The 22149-nt window shown below is 33.6% G+C and overlaps 1 protein-coding gene across 1 annotated transcript; it reads right to left on the bottom strand.

Annotated features, from left to right (window-relative positions):
* Positions 1–6162: 6162 nt before the first annotated feature.
* On the bottom strand, positions 6163–8528 carry LOC133880309 (copper transport protein ATX1-like). Its single transcript, XM_062319251.1, has 3 exons — positions 8375–8528; positions 7510–7585; positions 6163–6457 (listed from the first exon to the last, which is right to left on the bottom strand). The coding sequence occupies exons 1-3, from the start codon at positions 8381–8383 to the stop codon at positions 6282–6284; spliced, it is 261 nt and encodes an 86-aa protein (XP_062175235.1). The 5' UTR covers positions 8384–8528; the 3' UTR covers positions 6163–6281.
* Between the last annotated feature and the right edge of the window lie 13621 nt (positions 8529–22149).

Here is a 22149-nt window from a genome sequence, read left to right as displayed (position 1 = left end):
TTCTTAAAAAATGGAGGGGTATTTTGAAAATTTTGACAGGATCTAACAGAAAATTCTAACGGATGGTTGAAATTGAAAATAATTGAAAGATGGATATTCTAAACTGATACTTTTTAAAGTTTGGGTACCTTTTTTCAAAAGTGAAGAAAGATCAAGAGTTATAAGTGAAGCTCTCCCTTCAAATTTTGTTGAATATATAAGTAGTAGAAAAAAGTTTAGTTCAGGACATATTTTCTTATTAGAAAGAGTTATATCTTGGAGATGCACTAAACAAACTATAGAAGGTATATCTACCATTAAAGTGTTATTTATTGCATGCTATGAATTCAGTACACGTATTTTGGTTGAGACATTTTACTAAAGGTTTTCAAGATTGTTGATTTTATAACGAGACCCATAAAGATTTTTTAGATAATTCTACTACATATTTTCTTTTCCAAGAATGAGAGTAGAAGCGGAAGTAAGTATATGGACATAAAATATCTCACTATAAGAGAGAACATTAAGAGACATGAAGTGTCTATTGAGCATATAAGTACTGAATTAATGATTGCGGATCATTTGACTAAAAGTTTACCAGTAAAGAAATATAAAGCCATGTGGAGCATATAAGACTCATTAATTCAATTTATGCTTAGTTTCTCTTTGATGGTCTATAGACATAAAATTATTGTTATAAAGTTTTTGTACACGTATTATTTTTATCCGTTGGGATAAATAAAGTTAGATCCAGAGTAACTTATTGGAAGTTATTCATAAAGAATTATACCATATAAAGATCTAGTTAAGAGATATCCATACATTGTAATACATTAAATGAATGTTACAACTTTTCTCCTACAAAGAGATTTAAAGTGGCTCACATATATGTTATATTAAACTCAAACTTTTGGGTAATTAAATAATACAGTATATATAACTAGTTAGATGAAAGATTGTCTCTCTTGATCTTTCAAGAAAAGTTGTCTCTATTGAGGGAATCAAGAAATTTGACCAATTTTAGAAAAGATGAGTGTTGAGCTCCAATAAGCGCACAAAAATGAGCAACACCTCAAGGATTGAGTTCAATGTTAGAAAGTAGGCAAAACCTGAAACTTGACAAAGCTAAAGATAATAGTTGCTCTTTTTAAGTGTCACCTTAGGGAAGAGGCATACCAATTTGCTGGAGAAGCATTCAGCGTCCAAGCTTTCTCCAACCCAACCACCATTCACAATGCCATCACTAGAACAGGGTGTCACCTAAAGAAGCACAATTCCAGCGGCCTCTGATTATGTTCCCACAAGGTTGTTCAACCTTTTTCGATTTACTTTTTAGGGCAGATTTTGGAACTTATTGTATTAAATATTAGGGAAAGATGCAAAATTAATCCATGTAGCTGGCCTAATTTACAAATTGCTCACTGTAGTATAAAAACTAATTAAGATGTCCCTTATGGTAGGTGAAAATAACAACTTACTCCCTGGTGTCAATTTCTGTCTACAACTAATTAATAGAATCTGTTTGGTTTCCACGCCAAACCTAATAAAAGCGCAACACGTGTCACTCTTTAATAAAAATAAATAAATATATAAAACTAAAAAATAATTTAAAAAAGAAAACGAAAAAAAGGAAGTGATAATTTAAAAAATAATCACTCTATGAAAAATTATTTGTTCAAAGAGTGAGTTTGACTTTTTTAAGTCAAACTGCTAAAAACATTAGGATTTAAAAAAAGAAAAAAAAAAGTGTTTTTAAATTACAGGTAAGGAAGTGTGTTATTAGAAATGCACAATTTAAAATGCTAAATTATGATTTTAAATGCTAAAATTGCAATCTTACTAAATGTTTAACAGAGGTTTTAAAAATTATTTTTTTAAAATCATATATATTAAAATCGTATTTTTTGAAAATGCAAAATTAAATAGACCCTTACTTTAGTCTACCATTTTTGAAATATTTTCAAAATGAAAATTTAAAAAAAGTAGTTAAGGGTCTAATAAAATCAAGGTTCAACATTTAAAATTTTGTATTTTTTAAAACGCATCTCTTATCTGGGTTTGAATGTGTAGATTTTTTTTAAATTTTTTTTTTTTTTCACATTTTCAAATTGCCATTTTTTTTAAGCATACTACCAAACGGAACACTTTCTGCAATTTTGTTTAAGAATGCCCTTTTTGTTTCATTAGAAAATTAAAATTAGTTTCATTGGACAATAACAATTACAAAGACCAGTAAATTTGAGCACTAGGTTTGGGTTGCAAAGAATATGTACCATACACGACCATTCCTTTAATGCTCCATTTGTTTCGGTGTAAAATGATTTCGGCATTTTTCGGTGTTTGGTAGAGGTGAAAATAATAGTCAACCAGAAAATGATTTCTGTTTGACCAAAAATGCTTAGTAAATTTAGGAGAATGATTTACGCTTTTTAAAAGCGTAAATCATTTTCCGAAGACGCCAGACGCATTCAATCCCTATTAAACGACACAGTCGACCTTCACTTCAAGCAGTCGACCATCACCGAAATCTGACAGCATCCGGGCAATGTCGTCGGAATCCGGCGACAGAATCCGGCCATCGTCACCGGAATCCGATCAGCCCATATTCCGGCCATCTGGCCAGAATCTGGCCAGAACGGCCGAATTCCGACCGGTTGGCCAGATTTGGCCAGAGCATCCCGGCCAGAATGGCCGCCCGGCCAGATCTGGCCAGAACGGCCGGATTCCGGCGGTTCTGGCAGATTCCGGCAAGTACACCGGAATCTGGCAGTTTTGGCCGGAATCCGGCTAAAGTAGCCGGATTCTGGCCAACCCAGATTTCCACGAAACTGTTCGGATTCCGGCCTTTATCTTGGATTCTGGCTATAGTAGCCGGAATGGCGGAATTCGGTAAAAGTGGCCGAAATCCTGTCAGTCAGTGACGGAATCTCGTCATAGTAATTTTTATATTATTTTTCATTAATATTTATATGTTTTGAATAAAAATTGATTTTTATAGGTTAATATGATTGAATAAAAATATTAAAAATATCTGTGATTTTCCGTACGCGACAAACGGAGCATACTTATTAGAAAAGGAATATTTAGATTGAACAGAGAAAAGATGGCTAAAATGATGAGCGGAATATAAGTACTTCGAAAGAATGGGTAGCTAAAATAGAAAAATATAAACTTTTAGCTATGTTAAAATATAATCTTTGAAGAATAGTAAAATATGTAGAAAAATAATAGAAGCAAGAGAGAGGAAAGAACACAAGGAATTACGAGTGGTTCGGTGTTAGACACCTTCGTCTACCACTACGAATTAGCCCTAAGAGCTACATTGTGCTCATTAACTTATTTGTTTACAATACAAAAGTTCTTATTTATAGAGATTTACAGTAAATACAAAGTATGATAATCAAATCCTCATGATTTGATTACAATCCCAATATTTGATTACAATTAATCCATAAATAAAGAATATTAAATATCAACCAAATATGAAATATACGGAAAATATAATATAAATAGACCTTTCCTGGATGCTTTAAAGAAAGAAAAGTGGTCCGTAGCTTCCTTCTTTTCTTTTCTTTTTTTTGTTGTTAAATTAGATTATTTTATAATTATTTATTCAAATTTAAGAGAATTTAACCTGATGATTGTAAGAGCTCACTTATGGAATATACCTGACTAGATAGGTAATTAAACAATTTAATTTTTATTTAGTCAGATAAATTCATAAATATTTTTTCACAATCCCATGTAGAATTCTTGAACAAATAATTAAAGACGATGTTAATCGATTTTCTCCACTTGATTTCGCTATGAGTAATGATACTTGCACACTTTGTGAAGACACTTCGTACACAAAGGGTGTTAGTTCTATTTTTTTTTTTTGTTAAAAAAAAAAATATATATATATCTGTTGTACACAAAGTGTGCAAGTATCATTACTCTTTTTCTTTTTTCTTTTTTTTTTTTTAAAAAAAAAATTATAAAAAAAAAGTATCATTACTCTTTAGCTATTTGAAATATCTTCAATTATCTTTGACATTTTCCACTTTTCAACACTAACTACAGTTTTCCATTACCCTTCCCAACTATACTAAAATTACAAGATATCCTCATGCATAGACTTTCTCCCTTCCCAACACACCTAAACCACCTCTAGTCCTTTTTTTTTTTTTTTTTTTTTTTTTTTTTTTTTTTTTTTTTTTTCTGCAAAACCATCTTCTACAAAATACCCAAATCACCATAACCACTGTTATTCCGCCATAGCCCGGTAGATCCATAAGACTGGGGGCTAGCTATGAAACAAGCCAACGAACAACAACAACGAAAGAGACATGAAGAACTTGACCGAGTTATACGACGTTATTCAAGGCATCCTTCACTAAAACTCTATCATTCTCGGCCAGTGACCCTTCTGGTAGAGTCTCTCCCGATGTCACCGATGGCCCAGTCGCTGAGTCGGTCACTGGATTCAAGCGCCATCATGGTTCATCTGTATGCAATTCATTCAACGGAGAGTGGAATACGATACGTCGTCTTGCACCACCTTACCCTCGTATAGAAGACGTGGTTACTTTTATTTTATTTTTTTAGCTACGTCGGTACAGGGCTTACAATTACATCTAGGGTTTGGACGTGATTTCCAAGTTACGCATAGGAAAAAGTCGTTATTCTTATTGTTCAAGGAAAAGAGAAAGAGTGATGGAGTCAATGGCTGCAATGCTGCTGGTGGGGTTTTGTTTTAGGCCCAGTGATGAAAAGCTCATAAGCAACTACTTGTTGAAGAAGGTTAAGGGTGAAGAGCTTCCCTAGGATGTCATCCATGAGTGTGATATTATGGTGAAAAGCTGCCTTGGCAAATCTGTGGCAATGAGTTTGAGAAGGTTTACTTTTTCACAGAGTTAAAGAAACTAAGCACAAATCGAGTGGCACGAATAGCTGGTTGTGGGGTTTAGCATGAGAATTCTTCTGACAATATATATGATAATCAGGGTAATGTTATTGGGGTCATGAAACTCTTTTGTTTCAAGGTAAAAGAGGGCTTGACCACGAAGAAATTCAATTAGATTGTGGACGAGTTCTCACTCGTTAGGGGGCAACAGAGTACCAACTGGGTCCTATGCACCATTCAAAAGAAAGGATCGGAATCAACAAGTGAGTTCTAAAGACGATTTGAGGATGGATCGCAGCAAAGAAAATGGATTTACTGCGATATTGCTGAATGTGATGGGCCTCAAGCAAAATTAATCCCAACAGAGATTGAATTTACACCGTCTTCACAGAATTTGATGGATATTGTGGAAGAGTATAACACGCAGACGACTGATTTGGAAACCCATATGGGCTGTCTACCAACTAGTAATAACTCTGATTTTCAGTTTGATTTGAAAAAACCTTTATGAACTATCTATCGTAAGAGGGTGGAGATCTGCTGCTTGGTGGTGGATTTTTATAATGCTGACTTTGGTACTTTATTTGCCTAGAGACTACAATGAGTTCAGGCAAAATGTTCTGATCAAAACAGAGAACCAAACTCTGTTTTGCTGTTAATGTCACTTAAGATAGGAAAAGATTGTAAAATTTTATTTGGTTGTTTAATTTTGTCGAAGCATATTGGTGTACCCTGGCCTTTTTTTTGTTCTGGCATGTTCACTTTGTCAACTTTATTTGAGACATCCTCAAAATAATATTATAATCTCTTGTCTTGATTTGTTTTTTATTTTTTTATTTTTTATAGAGCCCATGTTTGACTCGTTTACCTGAGAAACCCATCACTGGGATTCAAAAGCGCCAAAGGAACTTTTGCATTTCAAATTTCCTTATTTAAAGAGTGCTTCTGCAGCTCCAACCCAATCTATATTAGTTCACCAGTTAGAAACGCTGGCTTTAATTTAGGGATGGAAATTTCTTCAAAGCTTAGTAGGAAATTGATAAGACTATCATGTGTCGCTTAACATGTGAAAAACACAAGATATGCTTCCTAGACGTTCAAAGGATGCGGGCACGTCAGTTTTAAAGACTGAATTGAAGGAATTTTCTTTATCCCAGTTTAGAGAAATTTATGTCATTTATTTAAATAATCATCATGCATCCCAGTTTTTAGAAATAATTGGACAAAGTACAAAATTTTGACCTCTCTGCCTTTCAAGCTAATCAAATGAAGCAGTAAATAGGGATCAGGTTAAGAAATAACACACCAAACTTGCAGTCTATTTAATTGCTTGTACAGAAGATCATATGTCAAGCAAGAAGTTATTGTAGTAACATATATATATTAAGGTCTTCAACCTATAATAATCCATTGACACTTAAGCAGCAGCCACGGCTTCAGCAGGCTTCTCTTCAGATGCTGCTGGAGCTCCTGCTTCCCAGAAGCTAGTTTTCTTCCCAGTTTTTGAAACAGTCTGTAGAACTGCCTCAGGCTGCACACTACCTTTCACTGTCACCTTCTGCTCCTTCAAATCAATATCATATGATTCTACACCTAGAGATGGTAAAAAAGGACAAAAGTATTGTTACACAAGATAATTCCATAACAACTAATTTAGGACCAAAAGTCCCCAGGTAATTGCAGAAAAAGTAGTTAATAACAATATTCCAAACAAGTATGTATTAGCTTGCCAAAATTTATAGATTAGAGTAATGCTATACACCACGTTTTTATCCCAGAACTATCCCACAATCCGTTGACTGCCACGTCAGCATTGTGAGGTAGTTGTAGGATAAAAATATAGTTTCTAACACTACGCTTATAGATTAGGATCACTATGGTTTCCTCAAGCTTAAGTCTGCACCAATCCTACACCTATGACGGGTTGAACCTTAAATCTCCTCCTTTTATAGGAGAAGTAGCACTAGGCAACAGTCCCATGCCTCTGCCATAAATTTCCAAATCAAGTATAAGTGTTCCTTAGTTGAATATATTCTCTATCACATGAATTTTTTGGTTAAAAGAAAAGAAATATAAAACACCATAAAACCCAACAGCTTGATAAAAAGACTTTCTCTTTAGAACTGCCCAAGTGCCAAAGCCTTCAACCACCTACAAGGGATAAATTCAAAATCGACCAAAAACACTAACCATTTTAACAACAATAATTAGGACAGAGGAGGAATGAAAATACACTGAATTTTGAACAGTGTTCCTGGTCAATCAAAGGCTTTCTTTACACCTGAGCTGTCAGCTGGTAATAACATTAATTAGATTTTGTTTCTTGCAACTTGCTACTGATGTAATAATCCAGGCCTTGTATGTCAAAACATGCCACAAACAAAATTTAGATTTCACACAGAATGAAGCTCTACAATCACACAAATGCAAGCATGCACACAACGCCATAGACAACATATTGACAAACTAGCAAAGCATCTTTCAGAGAATTTGGCTGTAGGACAAAAACTGTTCTTGAGAGAAAAAAATAAAAGAAAAGGGGCACAACAAGTTATGAAGTTCATTACTGCTAAACTAGTGCCATCAGAAATGAGCAAAAGCAAAACAATGGGGAAAAAAGCTAAAACGAAAGGGAGACAATAAACCTTCCATTTTGCCCAGAACCCTTTTCACGGCTCCAACACAGCCTTCACATGACATACCAACCTTGAGGACAACAGTCTGCACCAAAGCAAAAATAGAAACTTCAAATCAAAAGCAATGGAAGAAAATTAACATTTACAATCACAGCATTAAACCTTACTGTTGAAGCATAATAACACAACATGACTTAGATTGAACTTCTTTACTCATGCTCTGAGGTGTAAACCTCAAAAGAATTTGAGCACATTTTGGCTCTTTCAAGAAAAAACCCATATTATAAAAACAAGAGCAACCCACAAAATTAAGTCAATTTTTCTCCTCCCATTATCTTTTCCAACGAATCTGATCTTATCCAACCGATCCCATGTCTACGATTTCCACATATTCTATGTTAAATCCTTCTTTATTTTCTTTTTGTCCCAAAAACCAAATTGTAGAACTAAGTCAAATCCTGTTAGTTTTTGACCGATTCAATAAAACAAAGTCAACCCTCCAACAAAAGAAGAATTCCAATTCAGAGAAGCTCAATCTTCACAATCACACACAAGCGAAATCAGCCAAAAATTCAAACTTCATTCGGTCAAAACACAAACATTTAGACATTTGATTCTACATTCATTCATCGTCAAAAACAAAAAATGATATCATTTCCTGGTCGTTTCATTTCACGATATCATACATACACCACAAAAATAAAAGGGAAAGATTGAATTTTGGCTCCTCAAATAATTAGCAGAACATGTAAATAAACGGTGTTTTTTTTATTTTTTTATTTTTTAAATCAATAAATAAACGGTGTTAGACAAGAAAAAAAAGACATCAATGATAGTCAGATTTGGATAAGAATGAAGGGTTTGACGGAGTTACCTGAGACATGGCTATGGATTTTGGAAAAAACGCTGAGATTTACGAAGAAACACAGAGAGAGAGAATGGTTGTTGATTTTTCCGTGAAGGAAACGTTGGCGTTTGGGATTGATTTATATAGAGAAGCGAAAGGCGAAGACTTTATGGGGTCGGTTTGGTAATGACAAATGGATTTATCACTCATGACGTAACGTAAAAAGGACGTACTCTTTATGCTTAATTAATCAGTTCTGGAAAGTGATTAGTAATTGCTTGCTATGTCGAAGGCGTTTTTGGTAACTTTGCATATGTTTGTGTTTTTTGCAGGTTCTGCCCCCGAAGCATCGCATCGATCTAAAATGATCCGCGTTTTCAACGTGTCATTGAATCAACAAAAAGAAAATTATTGGTGGTTTTTCAGCTAATGGTCAACAATGTTAGATAGCCTCTTTTCCTCTTTTTTTTTTTTTTATTTTTTATTTTTTATTTTTTATTTTTATTTTTTATTTTTTATTTTTTATTTTTTTATTTTTTTATTTTTTTTATTATTATTTTTTTAATTATAAATAAAATAAAATTTAGAGCATCAATTAAATGTACAAGTCCTCCATTGCAAATGAATTGGCTTCATTTGTAGTGGTTAGCATATTGAGATCTCTTAAAATTTTGTTATCTGAATTTCACAAAAATTCAGGCAGTTTTAAAAAAAGGGATTGCTCCTTGGCCTTATTATAACAAAAATCGTTTTATACTCAAATTTTAAACCGTTCAAATTAGTCATTAAAAAGAAAATTAGACATGAGCAATAACCATAAGAAGCAACGTAAAAGAATTTTTAATGCAATAAGGTCATCAATGTAAAAGTTCAAGTAAAACGGCTATGACAGAATTTTGGGTTTCAGTTTGATAGGTGTTTGAATTGAGAATTAAAATCAATTAAGAAATAATTATAATGTTTCTTTTCTTTTATTTATGTTTTTGATAATATTGAATTGATACTAATTTTATTTTTTTATATTAATTTAATATTTAATTTAAATATATTTTTTATTCGTGTTTTGGCTCCCTTATCTTAATAATATATTTCTCATTCATACATTAATCTCTAGCTCCCTTCAAAAAAAACAAAAAAAATTAATCTCTAGCTCGGTGCCTATCGATCCCACATCCTACTCTCTTAAACCGCTCAAATTTATGGTAAATTTGAAACAGTCTAGTTGCAGTGGAAGCTCATCCATAGTTAGCACTATATATATATATTAACAACTATTCCATTTAACACAAAGTTGAAATTTCTTAATTACACGTTTAAGAATATCATTAGTAAAGCATAGGTTTGAAGTCGGACAATCTTATATTGGCCCCTGAAGTCTTTCTCAATGCCCAAAAATGCCAAAATTGGATTCAAATAATTAAGCTTACTAAACCAGTTTTGGGGAGGAGCCAAAATATGTGGCATTGATGAAAACTCTGGGAAAGCCGAAAAGAAATCTGTGACTCTGTAGAGGTATCGTAAAAGTGGAGATATGGGAATTTGAATGCATTCAGATTCATTCAGTAGTACAAACTCTTTTTCTACTGTCTGTGGTAGTACAGATCAAAAAAGTTTTTGCAGTACATGGGCGGAGTACAGGCATCTTTGGTGCCTCTTCTCTCTTCTGTTCTATCTACCATCACGACAAAAAGGGGGTGGGGAGTCTTTAATCAAGTGCCAACCATGCACCACATGCTTTAATTTCACTCTCATCCTCATCTATCTCCACTCAAAAGATAGACATTTTTTTTTTTTTTTTTTTTTTGAAAGGTATGCCTCAGCCCTTTATAGGCTGCAATGTACTTCGTTCGCTAAACGACTATCCAACCAAGGTGGTAGTCGAACTTTTTAAGCACAGTGACCGCCTTGCCAAGAAACTAATGCTTTTTGCACATACTTTGTACACACTTTATTTTAAAAAAAATAAATAAATTAAAACAAGTGCCACGTAAGATTTTGTATACAAAGTGTGTATAAAAAGCATTACTCTCTCTAAAAATATGTATTATTTACTTATTTGACTTCTACGTACATCTCAAGAGTAAGATTAGAAATTACATTTTTTTCTCATAATGCTAACGTGATAATTTTAATGAATTTTAGATTTTTGTTTTTATTTTTTTTATAACAACTTATTCAAGGATTGGTTGGGACTTATTCAAACCAATATTGTATAATAGTTGTGATGGAATAAAAATTTAGGGTTTTTAGTATTACTCATATCCTAATATATCTCAAATGGTAATGTAAGTTAATAGAGTAGTAAGTAATACTAGAAACTACACTTTTATCTTACCATTATCTCACTAGAATATGCACATACAAGGCATATATAAGTATATATTGAAAGAAAATATAATCGAATGGAAAGATAAAGACAAATAGCGGAAATAATAAAATAAAAACATAAAAAATTTTACGTGGTTCGGTCTATGACCTACATCCACGGGATAAAGTCTAAAAAACTACATTATACTTTTTATTCCATGATTATTTTACAATATAGAATACTCCTATTTATAGGAGAATTGAGATAGGTAAGAATGATTGATTTGATTATCATCAAACCTTATTACAATCAACCTTATGAAATGAAAGTAACGTACAATATCAATATAATATATGTCCTATCAATATAGGAAATATATTCTCTAACATCCCTCCTCAAACTCAAAGTGTAAAGATTTTGGAAGTTTGAGTTTGCAATAAATTCTTCTTATTCGTTTGGAGATGACAACGATCGACGACGGTCGATGGCGATGACGGGAGCTGATCCACGGCGGTGATTAGAGATACGCCTTAAATTTCAATATGCTAACTATGAGCCAAAATCAAAGCCAACTATAGGCTAAACAAGGCATGCATGAATTTTAAACAATATTACAAATGCCAAAAAAGTGGGCCAACTATGGGCTGGAATTGGTCTGGGTTTTAAACAATACCACAAATGCCATGCCTGAGTCTAACGTAATTTGTACAGCAGTTGCGAGATATGTATTGACTTTGCATGGCATTATTGAAACACCCAATAACACAAAAATGGGTACATAGACTCAGATGAGAGTTTAAATATTAGATTAGTCGATTTTGTAGCACAGTAAAAATAAAAAAGGTTCACAGTAGAGATGAACGTTGGTTGGCCAAAGAATTATGGTCAAGGATGACCGTTGGTTGGCCAACGAATTAAGTTGGAAGTTGCAAAACCACATTCTAAGATTGTCGTGCTTAGGTGATCTCTTACCAATATTGAAAATGGTGGGTCCAACAACTTGCAAATATATTTTTTGCCATTGAATTTGAATCATCTTAATAGTCATCTGCCACAAAATATATATATATATATATTCTGAATTACATCAGAAAAAGAGGGAAGAGAACCAAAGCAACAACATATTAAACCGGCTGGGTAACTCAATAATAAGCCTCAATACAATTAATTTAGTAAAAAAACATAAATTAAAAAATGTGCCAAATGAATGGTACAATCATATATGTATTCTTGGCGTAAAAGCTAAGAAAATTGATAGCCAGTTAAAGTGGTTTGTAACGGCATACTAGAGACGACACACGAACTTCAAAAAATTCATCAATCTTTTCCAAACCCCAAAATAACAAGGACGGCATTGAAGGTGGTTGGATCGAAACCACTGGCATGAGGTAATAGCACAGCGTCCGGAGAACACCATAAAACAGTTTGCAACAAAATTTGGAGATCACTATAGACAAAAACAAAAAATAATCAACTATAGAGAGCTAGTGTGGGAGAGAGTGGAGAGCTAAAGACCAGGCGTGTGAGCCAAAAAGCGGTATGAGAGGTGGTGGAGCATGATGCACACGAGGCGAAGACGGAGATGGCGGGGAGGAGCGAAACAGGCTAGAGATACAGGCTGAGGGACGCATGCACGGGATGACAGGAAGAGGAACCAAATGCAATACGGCTGGCTCCCAAGTTGCATGCCAAGAAAAGCAAGGAACAAAACAGACCAAAAAAGAAGAGAAAAAAATTGAAAAAAGGAGGGAGAAGAAGAAAAGAGAGGGAAAAATCACATGGAGTTGAGAGACAAGCTCTCCGGAACCAGAATATTTCATTCGGCCCCAAGTGACACAAACTTTTTTTTTTTTTTTTTTTTTTTAGTTAAATATTCATAAACCCCCTAAATTGCCGGTCATTTAAAAAAAAAAAAAATCACACATATCGATTGATATGACATTTGGATACATTAAACTACCATTTGTTGTAATTAAGCACTTTTCTGTCATTCTTCCAAAAATACCCATATTTTCTTAAAAAAACTAAAATCAAAATTCAAAATTTCATGCAAATACTTTCTATACTAATCAAACCTTACTCTATGTATTTTAGTATTTAATTAAAATTTATTTTTTTATAAATTCAATTATTATTTTTTCAAGAAAATAGGAGTATTTTTGGACAGGCTTGTATTTAAATTGTTGGACGACGATTTTCGGCCAACTCATTTCTCTTGTTCTTTGTCTCTCTCACACAAACTCTCTCTTTCCTTAGGCTTTTGAGACAAAACCCTAAATTCTAGCATTTTCAAGATTCCAAACTCAAATCCGACACCGGAAACGTAATCCTCATAGCAAGATTTACGTTTTTCAACGACTGGTTTGAGGTAAACCCAAAAATCCTAATTCCTTTAGATTTTGTGTAGATTTTTGAGAGTTTGAGTTTGATCTCTCAATTGTCTTTAGGTATTGTGTCGTTTGGCGCGTTCTAAATGAATTTTGAGCATTAGGTTGCATTTTGGTGAGAAATTAAGGTAAAACCAGAACCCTAGATTTTTACTACGTGTTGTAAATTGGTAGATTTTATGTCTAACCCTAATATTATCTTATGGGTTAGTATTGTTAGTTAATGGATTATCAAATAGAGCCCTAAAAGTTCTATGGTGTTTTAGTTCTTGAGCAATTCAAAAGTTAAGTGGAAATTTAGAGATAGAAAATGTTATGTGTTAGTTTTAATGTGTCATACAATGCGATAATGCAGTGATATAATGAAAGGCTTTTGTTAGGAATCCTTTTTTAAGCCAATTACCAAACAACCAAAGTGAGTATTTTACTCACTGAGAAGAGATGTTATGTTTTACGATGAGAAAATGTTATGATTTTATAAATTTAAGCCAATGATATTTTAGTATGATATATGCTTATGGTTGATTTCAATACCTTTAACTATGTTAAAGAGGTGATTTGATGATGTTTATGAGTTTTAAGATATGCTTGTGAATATGTGGATTGAGTTGTGTTTTATGTGCTTTAGGAGAAATTAAGAATTCACGTTGTGTTCGAAAGTTAAAAAAAAAACATGTGATGATATGAGTTGCATAAGTGTGAAAGTATGTACACAAACATAATGGTGTGTATATAGTGCCCCGCATTTTACAAAAAAGTGTAAGTGGTCATATCTAATCAACCATGTGACATTATTACATCAGAGACGATCAAATCTCGCATCGGGATAGTTTTTTTTATTTTTTTTAAAAATAAAATAAAATTGGTAACCTTACATAACACTTCAGAGCTACTGTATAAATCTCAATTAAATGAATATATAAAAAAAAATGTTTTTACAGAATAAATACACACTAGAGCATTAATCACAAATACAAATACAAATAAAGCGTCTACGCACAACACCACAAACAAATACCAAGGAAAATTAGATACATAGCAAAAGACCAACTAGATGTAGTCTTTCATAAAAAGGCAACATATATCCTCATCCATAAATAATATGATGTTTTCCAATTTATAATGTTTTATGTTTCACGTTGTTGTGTCATTTTCTTATTGGATGATATAAAAGACATGGTTTGTATAAAGTCTCTATGGAAGTTATTCTCTTTATAAATAGCAACCACACAACAATTATCAAAATTAACCAAAGTAGTAAAAAGATCAAACACAACAATTTTGGTGACCAAGTGGAAGCTTTTTAAAGAACTCTCTAAAAGTAAAACCGTACCATTACGGGCTGGCCAGACAAATCCAGGAAACTAGTCTACTTTAGAAGATTAATAATACAATTAGTTTTATACTCACCAAACTTTTACAATAAAAACTTGACTTGTACCCAAACAAACAATCCATTTGTTTTCTACAGTAGTTGCTCGCGAGCTCTGACCACAATTGAACTGATGAAATGCATGAAGTGTTCATCCGACACCGGAAACGTGATCCTCGTAGCAAGATTTATGTTTTTCAATGATTGGTTTGAGGTAAACTCGAAAATCCTAATTCCTCTAGATTTTTGAGAGTTTGAGCTTGATCTTTCAATTTTCTTTAGATATTATATAGTTTGGAGCATTCTAAATGAATTTTGAGCATTAGATTGCATTTTGGTGAGAAATCAAGGTAAAACCAAAACCCTATATTTTTACCAAGTGTTGTAAATTGGTAGATTTTGTGTCTAACCCTAATATTATCTTATGGGTTAGTATTGTTAGTTAATGGATTATCAAATAGAGCCCTAAAAATTCTATGAATTTTTCATGGGTTTTAGTTCTTGAGCAATTCAAAAGTTAAGTGGAAATTTAGAGATAGAAAATGATGTTTACTTTAACCACAACACCACAAACAAATACCAAGGAAAATTAGATACATAGCAAAAGACCAACTAGATGTAGTCTTTCATAAAAAGGCAACATATATCCTCATCCATAAATAATATGATGTTTTCCAATTTATAATGTTTTATGTTTCACGTTGTTGTGTCATTTTCTTATTGGATGATATAAAAGACATGGTTTGTATAAAGTCTCTATGGAAGTTATTCTCTTTATAAATAGCAACCACACAACAATTATCAAAATTAACCAAAGTAGTAAAAAGATCAAACACAACAATTTTGGTGACCAAGTGGAAGCTTTTTAAAGAACTCTCTAAAAGTAAAACCGTACCATTACGGGCTGGCCAGACAAATCCAGGAAACTAGTCTACTTTAGAAGATTAATAATACAATTAGTTTTATACTCACCAAACTTTTACAATAAAAACTTGACTTGTACCCAAACAAACAATCCATTTGTTTTCTACAGTAGTTGCTCGCGAGCTCTGACCACAATTGAACTGATGAAATGCATGAAGTGTTCATCCGACACCGGAAACGTGATCCTCGTAGCAAGATTTATGTTTTTCAATGATTGGTTTGAGGTAAACTCGAAAATCCTAATTCCTCTAGATTTTTGAGAGTTTGAGCTTGATCTTTCAATTTTCTTTAGATATTATATAGTTTGGAGCGTTCTAAATGAATTTTGAGCATTAGATTGCATTTTGGTGAGAAATCAAGGTAAAACCAAAACCCTATATTTTTACTAAGTGTTGTAAATTGGTAGATTTTGTGTCTAACCCTAATATTATCTTATGGGTTAGTATTGTTAGTTAATGGATTATCAAATAGAGCCCTAAAAATTCTATGAATTTTTCATGGGTTTTAGTTCTTGAGCAATTCAAAAGTTAAGTGGAAATTTAGAGATAGAAAATGTTATGTGTTAGTTTTATGTGCTTTAGGAGAAGTTAAGAATTCACTAGTTTTATGTGCTTTAGGAGAAGTTAAGAATTCACGTTGTATTCAAAAGTTTAAAAAAACATGTGATGATATGGGTTGCATAAGTGTGCAAGTATGTACATAAACATAATGGTGTGTAGTGATGAGTGCCAAATATTGTGTATTTAAACCCCTTAATTTACATTAGTTAATCTTTTAGTTTTGTTATTTTTTAATATTTTTGGTTAGTTTTGATATCTTGGTGTTTTACAGGTGATTGAGAGAAAATAACAATTTTTAACCGTTTTTGTTAGCTTTGGCTCATTGTGATTAATTTGAACCGATAATAATTTTGATAATAGTTAATCCGATGGCCGAGGTTTGTGGTGCAGCTAGGTAAGACCAAATTAAACAAGGATGAATGTGCGGCGCCAGAGTGTTCTTCAAGAGGTTAGTTCAATACGTACGTCATGAGTGCTGCTATTCTGTAGCTAGCATGCAAGGACTTTGTTTTAGTGCATGCAATTACACTTATCACTCTGTCTCTATTCAATGGGTGCATGCACAGCGCCACTGGGACAGGTGTGCAAGACCGCTTTCCACGTCTCCCTTCTCTCGGATCTTCCTCAGCTTTCACCTTGCTGCAAGCCTTCCAGGCCATTCTCCCACATTGGATGCCTCCAAGTGGCCGGCCTCTTCGATAGCATCGCTCGGTGTCAAGAGGGGCCACGTTGTCTCCGTTGTGGCCCCCAACGTCCCTGCCATGTACGAGCTCCACCTCCTGTACAACCTCTTCCTCAAAAGGGGTGGTCCACTGCCACAGGGGGATCTTCATCATCACCACAACGGGTTTGATCTCACCTGGGTTTGCTTCGAAAGGCTTTGAATGGTTCTGCGTTTGCTGTGTTTGCTTGTTTTCTTGAACCAGTTGCTGATGTGCCAATGGCGCCATGGTTGAGCTTGGTCATTGCAACTTCTTCGTCTTCTTAGAAAACCCAGAAGGAGTAGTAGAAGAAGAAATAGAGGGTACTATTCCATTAATCTTTAACCTTTTCTTTCACAGAAAGATAAAGCTTCAAGCTTATTTCACCTCTGATATGTGAAAACAGGCTTCTCTTATCAAGGGTGTAGAGCTGTTTGTTGCATTTTATGTGATGCTGTTTGTTGCGTTTTATGTGTTGTGTATTGGGTTTTAGATGAGGGGCAAAACGGATACTTTGCCCTTAAAAATCACGTGGAAGTCACGTGACTCCACTTCCGTCATTGATTTAGAACGGAGGGTGACGGAATACCCTATATTGAACAGTTTTGATAAATTCATATACTCGATTGAACGTTTTGCTACGTTAGTACCCTTAAATGAAAAAGTGCTATAGTTGAGTACTCTTTGTGAAGTTTTTCCTATTATTTACACTCTCCTTTCCAAATAAAGACAGCACGTGGAAGGCACCATTTGAAGGGCATTTAAGACTTCTTCATGCGCCACCAGCTATTTAATTTTCTTACACGCGTTTTGGAGGGACACGTTAGCACCGAATCAAGGGCACGTTTTCTCTTAAAAAGGAAAGAGCAGCACCGGACAGTCGGACACACATGTATCTCTCCAAAAGAACGAGCAACCGACATGCAGCAGATATTCAGTACATGCAATTCTTTCCAAAGCTGGACCGAATAGAGACCTGGACGTGTAGAGCTGGCAGCACCGAAATTAACACAAGGCATCAAATAACTTCTTTTCAAACCTGGAGCAACCGAGCCATATCACACTTTCCTCTTGTATTCAGCATGTGTACGTGAGAGGGCAAGTCAGATTCTAGCTTTTGGACCCAGCGTGCGTCACTTTTGGCAAGACATGATTCTCTCCAAGGAAAGTGCAGCAGCTCCTTTCCATAACTGAAGACCAATACACACGGACGCACATGCGTGGGGAAGAGAGGCGTGAGCCTCTCTTGTACATAGATTGCGTAGCAACTTCCATTCTCATGCAATTTTCTCTTTTGTAAGTCTTTTATTGTTATTGTTATTTTATTTTATTTTTATCAATGAGTAGCTAATTTTTCAATTAAGGTTGAGGATGAAAGGGGGGTAGACCTAGGACACACACGAGAAGACCTAGCAGCTTATATATACCTTATTATTCTCTTGTGTGTGTGTGTGTGTGTGTGTGTGTGTGTGTGTGGGGGGGGGGGGGGGGTAGAGGTGTGAGCCTCTCTTGTACATAGATTGCGTAGCAACTTCCATTCTCATGCAATTTTCTCTTTTGTAAGTCTTTTATTGTTATTGTTATTGTTATTGTTATTGTTATTGTTATTTTTATCCATGAGTAGCTAATTTTTCAATTAAGGTTGAGGATGAAACCTCACCTTTGAAGAGCAATTATATTTTTATGAGAGTGTATACCATCCGATTTTATTTGATTTAATATTTCCAATGTTCTACTTCTTTTTAATTGTTGAGATGAATTCTTGGATATCTATTGTGATTTTCGGATACATGTGATGATTTGAGAATAGTCTCATTTAATTGATTGCTTGGATTTTTCATTTATCAAAATATTGGATATTCATTGTGTTTCGTTCTACGGATACATTTGATGATTCGGTTTAAACCGAATATCTTTTGTGATTTGTGTAAAGAACGGATTCATTGAATGATTTAATTAATTTTTGAAGCATAGTAAAACATTCATAAGATTTTTACGGTGAGAACTTCGGATGTGTATTAACGAACATGAGAATATGTTGCTGTGATTTGGTGGGCGTGGATTCTAAAACCTTAGTACAATTTTCTTTTGTTTGATTTGATTTGATTTTATTTTTCTGTTATTCACAAAATTTGGAACTAGGTTAAAATAAAATTAGTTTAAATAGAGATTAATTTTTGCAACACAATTCCCTGTGGGATCGACCTCGCACTTGCACACACACTGCATTGCAAACGATTCGTGCGCTTGCGAGTTAAATAAATTTGCACATCATGTAGCATCCCGCATTTTACAAAAAGGTGTAAGTGGTCATATCTAATCAACCATGTGACATTATTAAATCAGAGACGATAAAATCTCGTATCGGAATAGTTTTTTTTTAAAAAAAAAACAAAAAAAAAATTGGTAACCTCATATAACACTTCAGAGCTACTGTATAAATCTCGATTAAATAAATATAAAAAAATATATTTACAGAATAAATACACACTAGAGCATTAATCACAAATACAAATACAAATAAATCGTCTATGCACAACACCACAAGCAAATACCAAGGAAAATTAGATACATAGCAAAAGACCAACTAGACGTAGTCTTTCATAAAAAGGCAACATCTATCCTCATCCATAGATATCAAGATCAACATATGAATCTTAGCTGACTTGATCTTCCTCCTTCATATCTGCACATCCATCGATATGCGATTGTGGCCGGACATTACTACAGTCACATATGCAATTAAGTGAGTCAACCATTTCAATAATATAATACTCATTGATTTCTTTAGGAGCACATAATAAGAAAATATCTTCATCTTATGGTTATAGTATCAACTAAATAGATTTCCAAAATAAAAACCATTAACATAGCTAAGAAGATAAACACTAAAGAGTTAAATATATAATATAACCTCATGTCTATATATATATACAAACATTTCATTGTCCATAGTCATGAAGTGATTATATATATACATCTATAAAGCAATAAAGCAATGATATGATGTAATGACAGTTTTGTATGCAAAATCTTATTTATTTTCTTTCACTCCACTCGTTTAGAGCCGACACTCGGTTAACAAATATTTTTGGAGCCGATACTCCCACCATATAAAGCTTATTTGTTTGTTGTGAAAACCTATGGTCCCAGCCGACTAAAAGCCTAAGGTCCCATTGACAGCCATCTCACCCCATACTACTCACCAGCTCTGTTATTAACATATTTATTAGTCACAACAATATACATAATATGCATTGTTCCATTCACACGCATACATTTAAACAAATCTGCAATCATTATATTATAGAAATCAGTATCATATCTCAATAAGTAATTTGCACTTACTATTCACAACTTTCAAAAAGTATCCACACAAGTGATTACTGCAACATAATTTTGTACATGTGATAATGAATTAGTATAAAGTCGCTATAAGCTTATTTTGATACTTGTCACTTTTGGCTTTTAAAATAATTACCATAGTCTTCTAATGTCACTCGGACATAGGGGTGGGCGTCCGTTCGGTAGGCGGTTAAGTTGGTTAATTCGGTCGGTTAACCGACTTTTGTCAGAATGCAGTCGGTGAATTTATTTCGGTTAAGTCGGTTAAGCGGTTAATAGGCGATCGGTTAAGTCGGTTAACATTTGGTTAACATGGGTAATGAAACAACGTCGTTTTGATTTTTTTAATGGAAAAAAAAAAAGAAAAAAAAAAAGAAGAAGAACAAGAACAAGAAAGAAAGAAAGAAGATCAAACGTTTCGTTCTTACTAAAACAATGTCGTTTCGTTTTATGTCGGTTCAGTTAATCGGTTTGAATAAAAGGCGATTCGGTTACTGCTTAAAAGGCGGTTTGGTTTGGTTCGATTGCTAAACCGGCTTTTAGAACAAAATTTTATACTGACTACCGAACCGAAATTAGTCGGTAGAGTCGGTAGGCGGTCGATGGAGGTTCGGTTCGGTAAGCGATCGGTAGGCGGTAGGCGGATAATTTGCCCACCCCTACTCGGACACTATAATAGTATATAGAAATTGGTAGTATTATTACTACATTTTTTCCTATGACATTTATATAGTTAATGCCTAAAATATTTTTAAAGTAAAATGTGTATTATAACAGTATTAGTATGCTAAAAGCTTAACTCTTTTTGTATAAAAGTGGATGTAGTAACCCCATTTATATATATAATGGATACAATATTTTAAAAACATGGGGAGGGCATAACGGCATAAATATAAATATTTACAATTATATCCTCTGTAAAATTTGGCAGCATAATAGCATTAGTGTAACTAATGCTTAAAAATGTTTTTGGACTTTGGACAGCGTAATGACATCTTTATGGGTTACCCCATTTGATTTGGGTATCATAATGACAATACGGTAAATAAATGGAACTATATAAACACATAAAGCTTAAAAACACATAACTTGCATAAAGTAAAAACTAAAGTATAAAATCAAACTTTAAACATGAAAATCACATCATCTAGGCTTAGGAACTCACCAAACAAAGCTTTAGAACCATTCTTGAAATGGTATCAAGAAAATACCTCACTTCCACTCTTCTATCCCCACCACATATCCAAGCCTTTTGGGAGAGTTCCTTGAAATGAAATGAAAGTGAAAGAAATGAAAGAGCTTGCTTGGTATTTATAGAATTTTGGAAGCATGAAATCGTGTCAACATGGCATATGATCAAAGGAATGAAATTAAACCATCTCTCCCTCACACATGATGACCGGCCAAGTGGGAGAACTTTCAACAAAATATCCTAAAATTTAATCATTACAAAAATCAAATAATATCTATTCCAATCCTAGCAAATTCCATTTTAACTAAATTTTGCATTAGTTTTAACTAAGAATGGAAACTGAGTTACAAATGGGACAAATTAGTTGGAAAATATCACTAAGGAATCAGCCCAACAATTGCTGGACGTGGGTACTGTCATGGCAGTTGTTGTGCAAATTTTATTAACTCGTAAGCAGTGCACAAATCGTTTGCAATAATAAGTTTTGCAAATGCGAGGTCGATCCCACAGAAAAATGGTCAAAAATCAGTTTCTTGTTTAACTAATCTCATTTTAACCTAGTTCCAAATGTTGAGGTTCAAATATGCAAAATAACAACTAAGTTAAAGATGATGAAAAACAAAATATAAAAAGAATTAAGGCTTAAGAATCCACCAAACCAAATCCAACAACGCACACTCTTGTTTTCCATTTAAACACCCAAAGAACATTTAAGCTTTGCATTGTTATTCAAGTACTTAACCATATATGTTAGAACTATTTAATGAATCCTATTCAAAAATAAATTACAAAAAATACACATTTGAAATCAAATCATCTATTGTACCTATTTAAAAAACAAATTACAATGGATAGCCTCTTTCAAACCAATAACTCGATGTATCCATCGATTGAAACACATTAATAGCCCTACTACTTCAATAAATGCACATTCACTCTAAGGCATAAGCAATAAAGAGAATGAAAACTTGAATAGCATAACAAGAGTGTAAGTATTATTAATGGTGAGGTAC

Source organism: Alnus glutinosa, chromosome 10 (genome assembly GCF_958979055.1).
Source record: "Alnus glutinosa chromosome 10, dhAlnGlut1.1, whole genome shotgun sequence".
Lineage (NCBI taxonomy): Eukaryota > Viridiplantae > Streptophyta > Magnoliopsida > Fagales > Betulaceae > Alnus > Alnus glutinosa.
Note: the sequence above shows the minus strand (reverse complement) of the source record. Positions and strands in the feature narration are given on the sequence as shown.

Coding starts and splice junctions, on each gene's coding strand:
- LOC133880309 (XM_062319251.1), bottom strand. Junction 6,458..7,509: donor GGTTCTGGGCAAAATGGAAG/GTTTATTGTCTC, acceptor TACCATCTCTAG/GTGTAGAATCATATGATATT.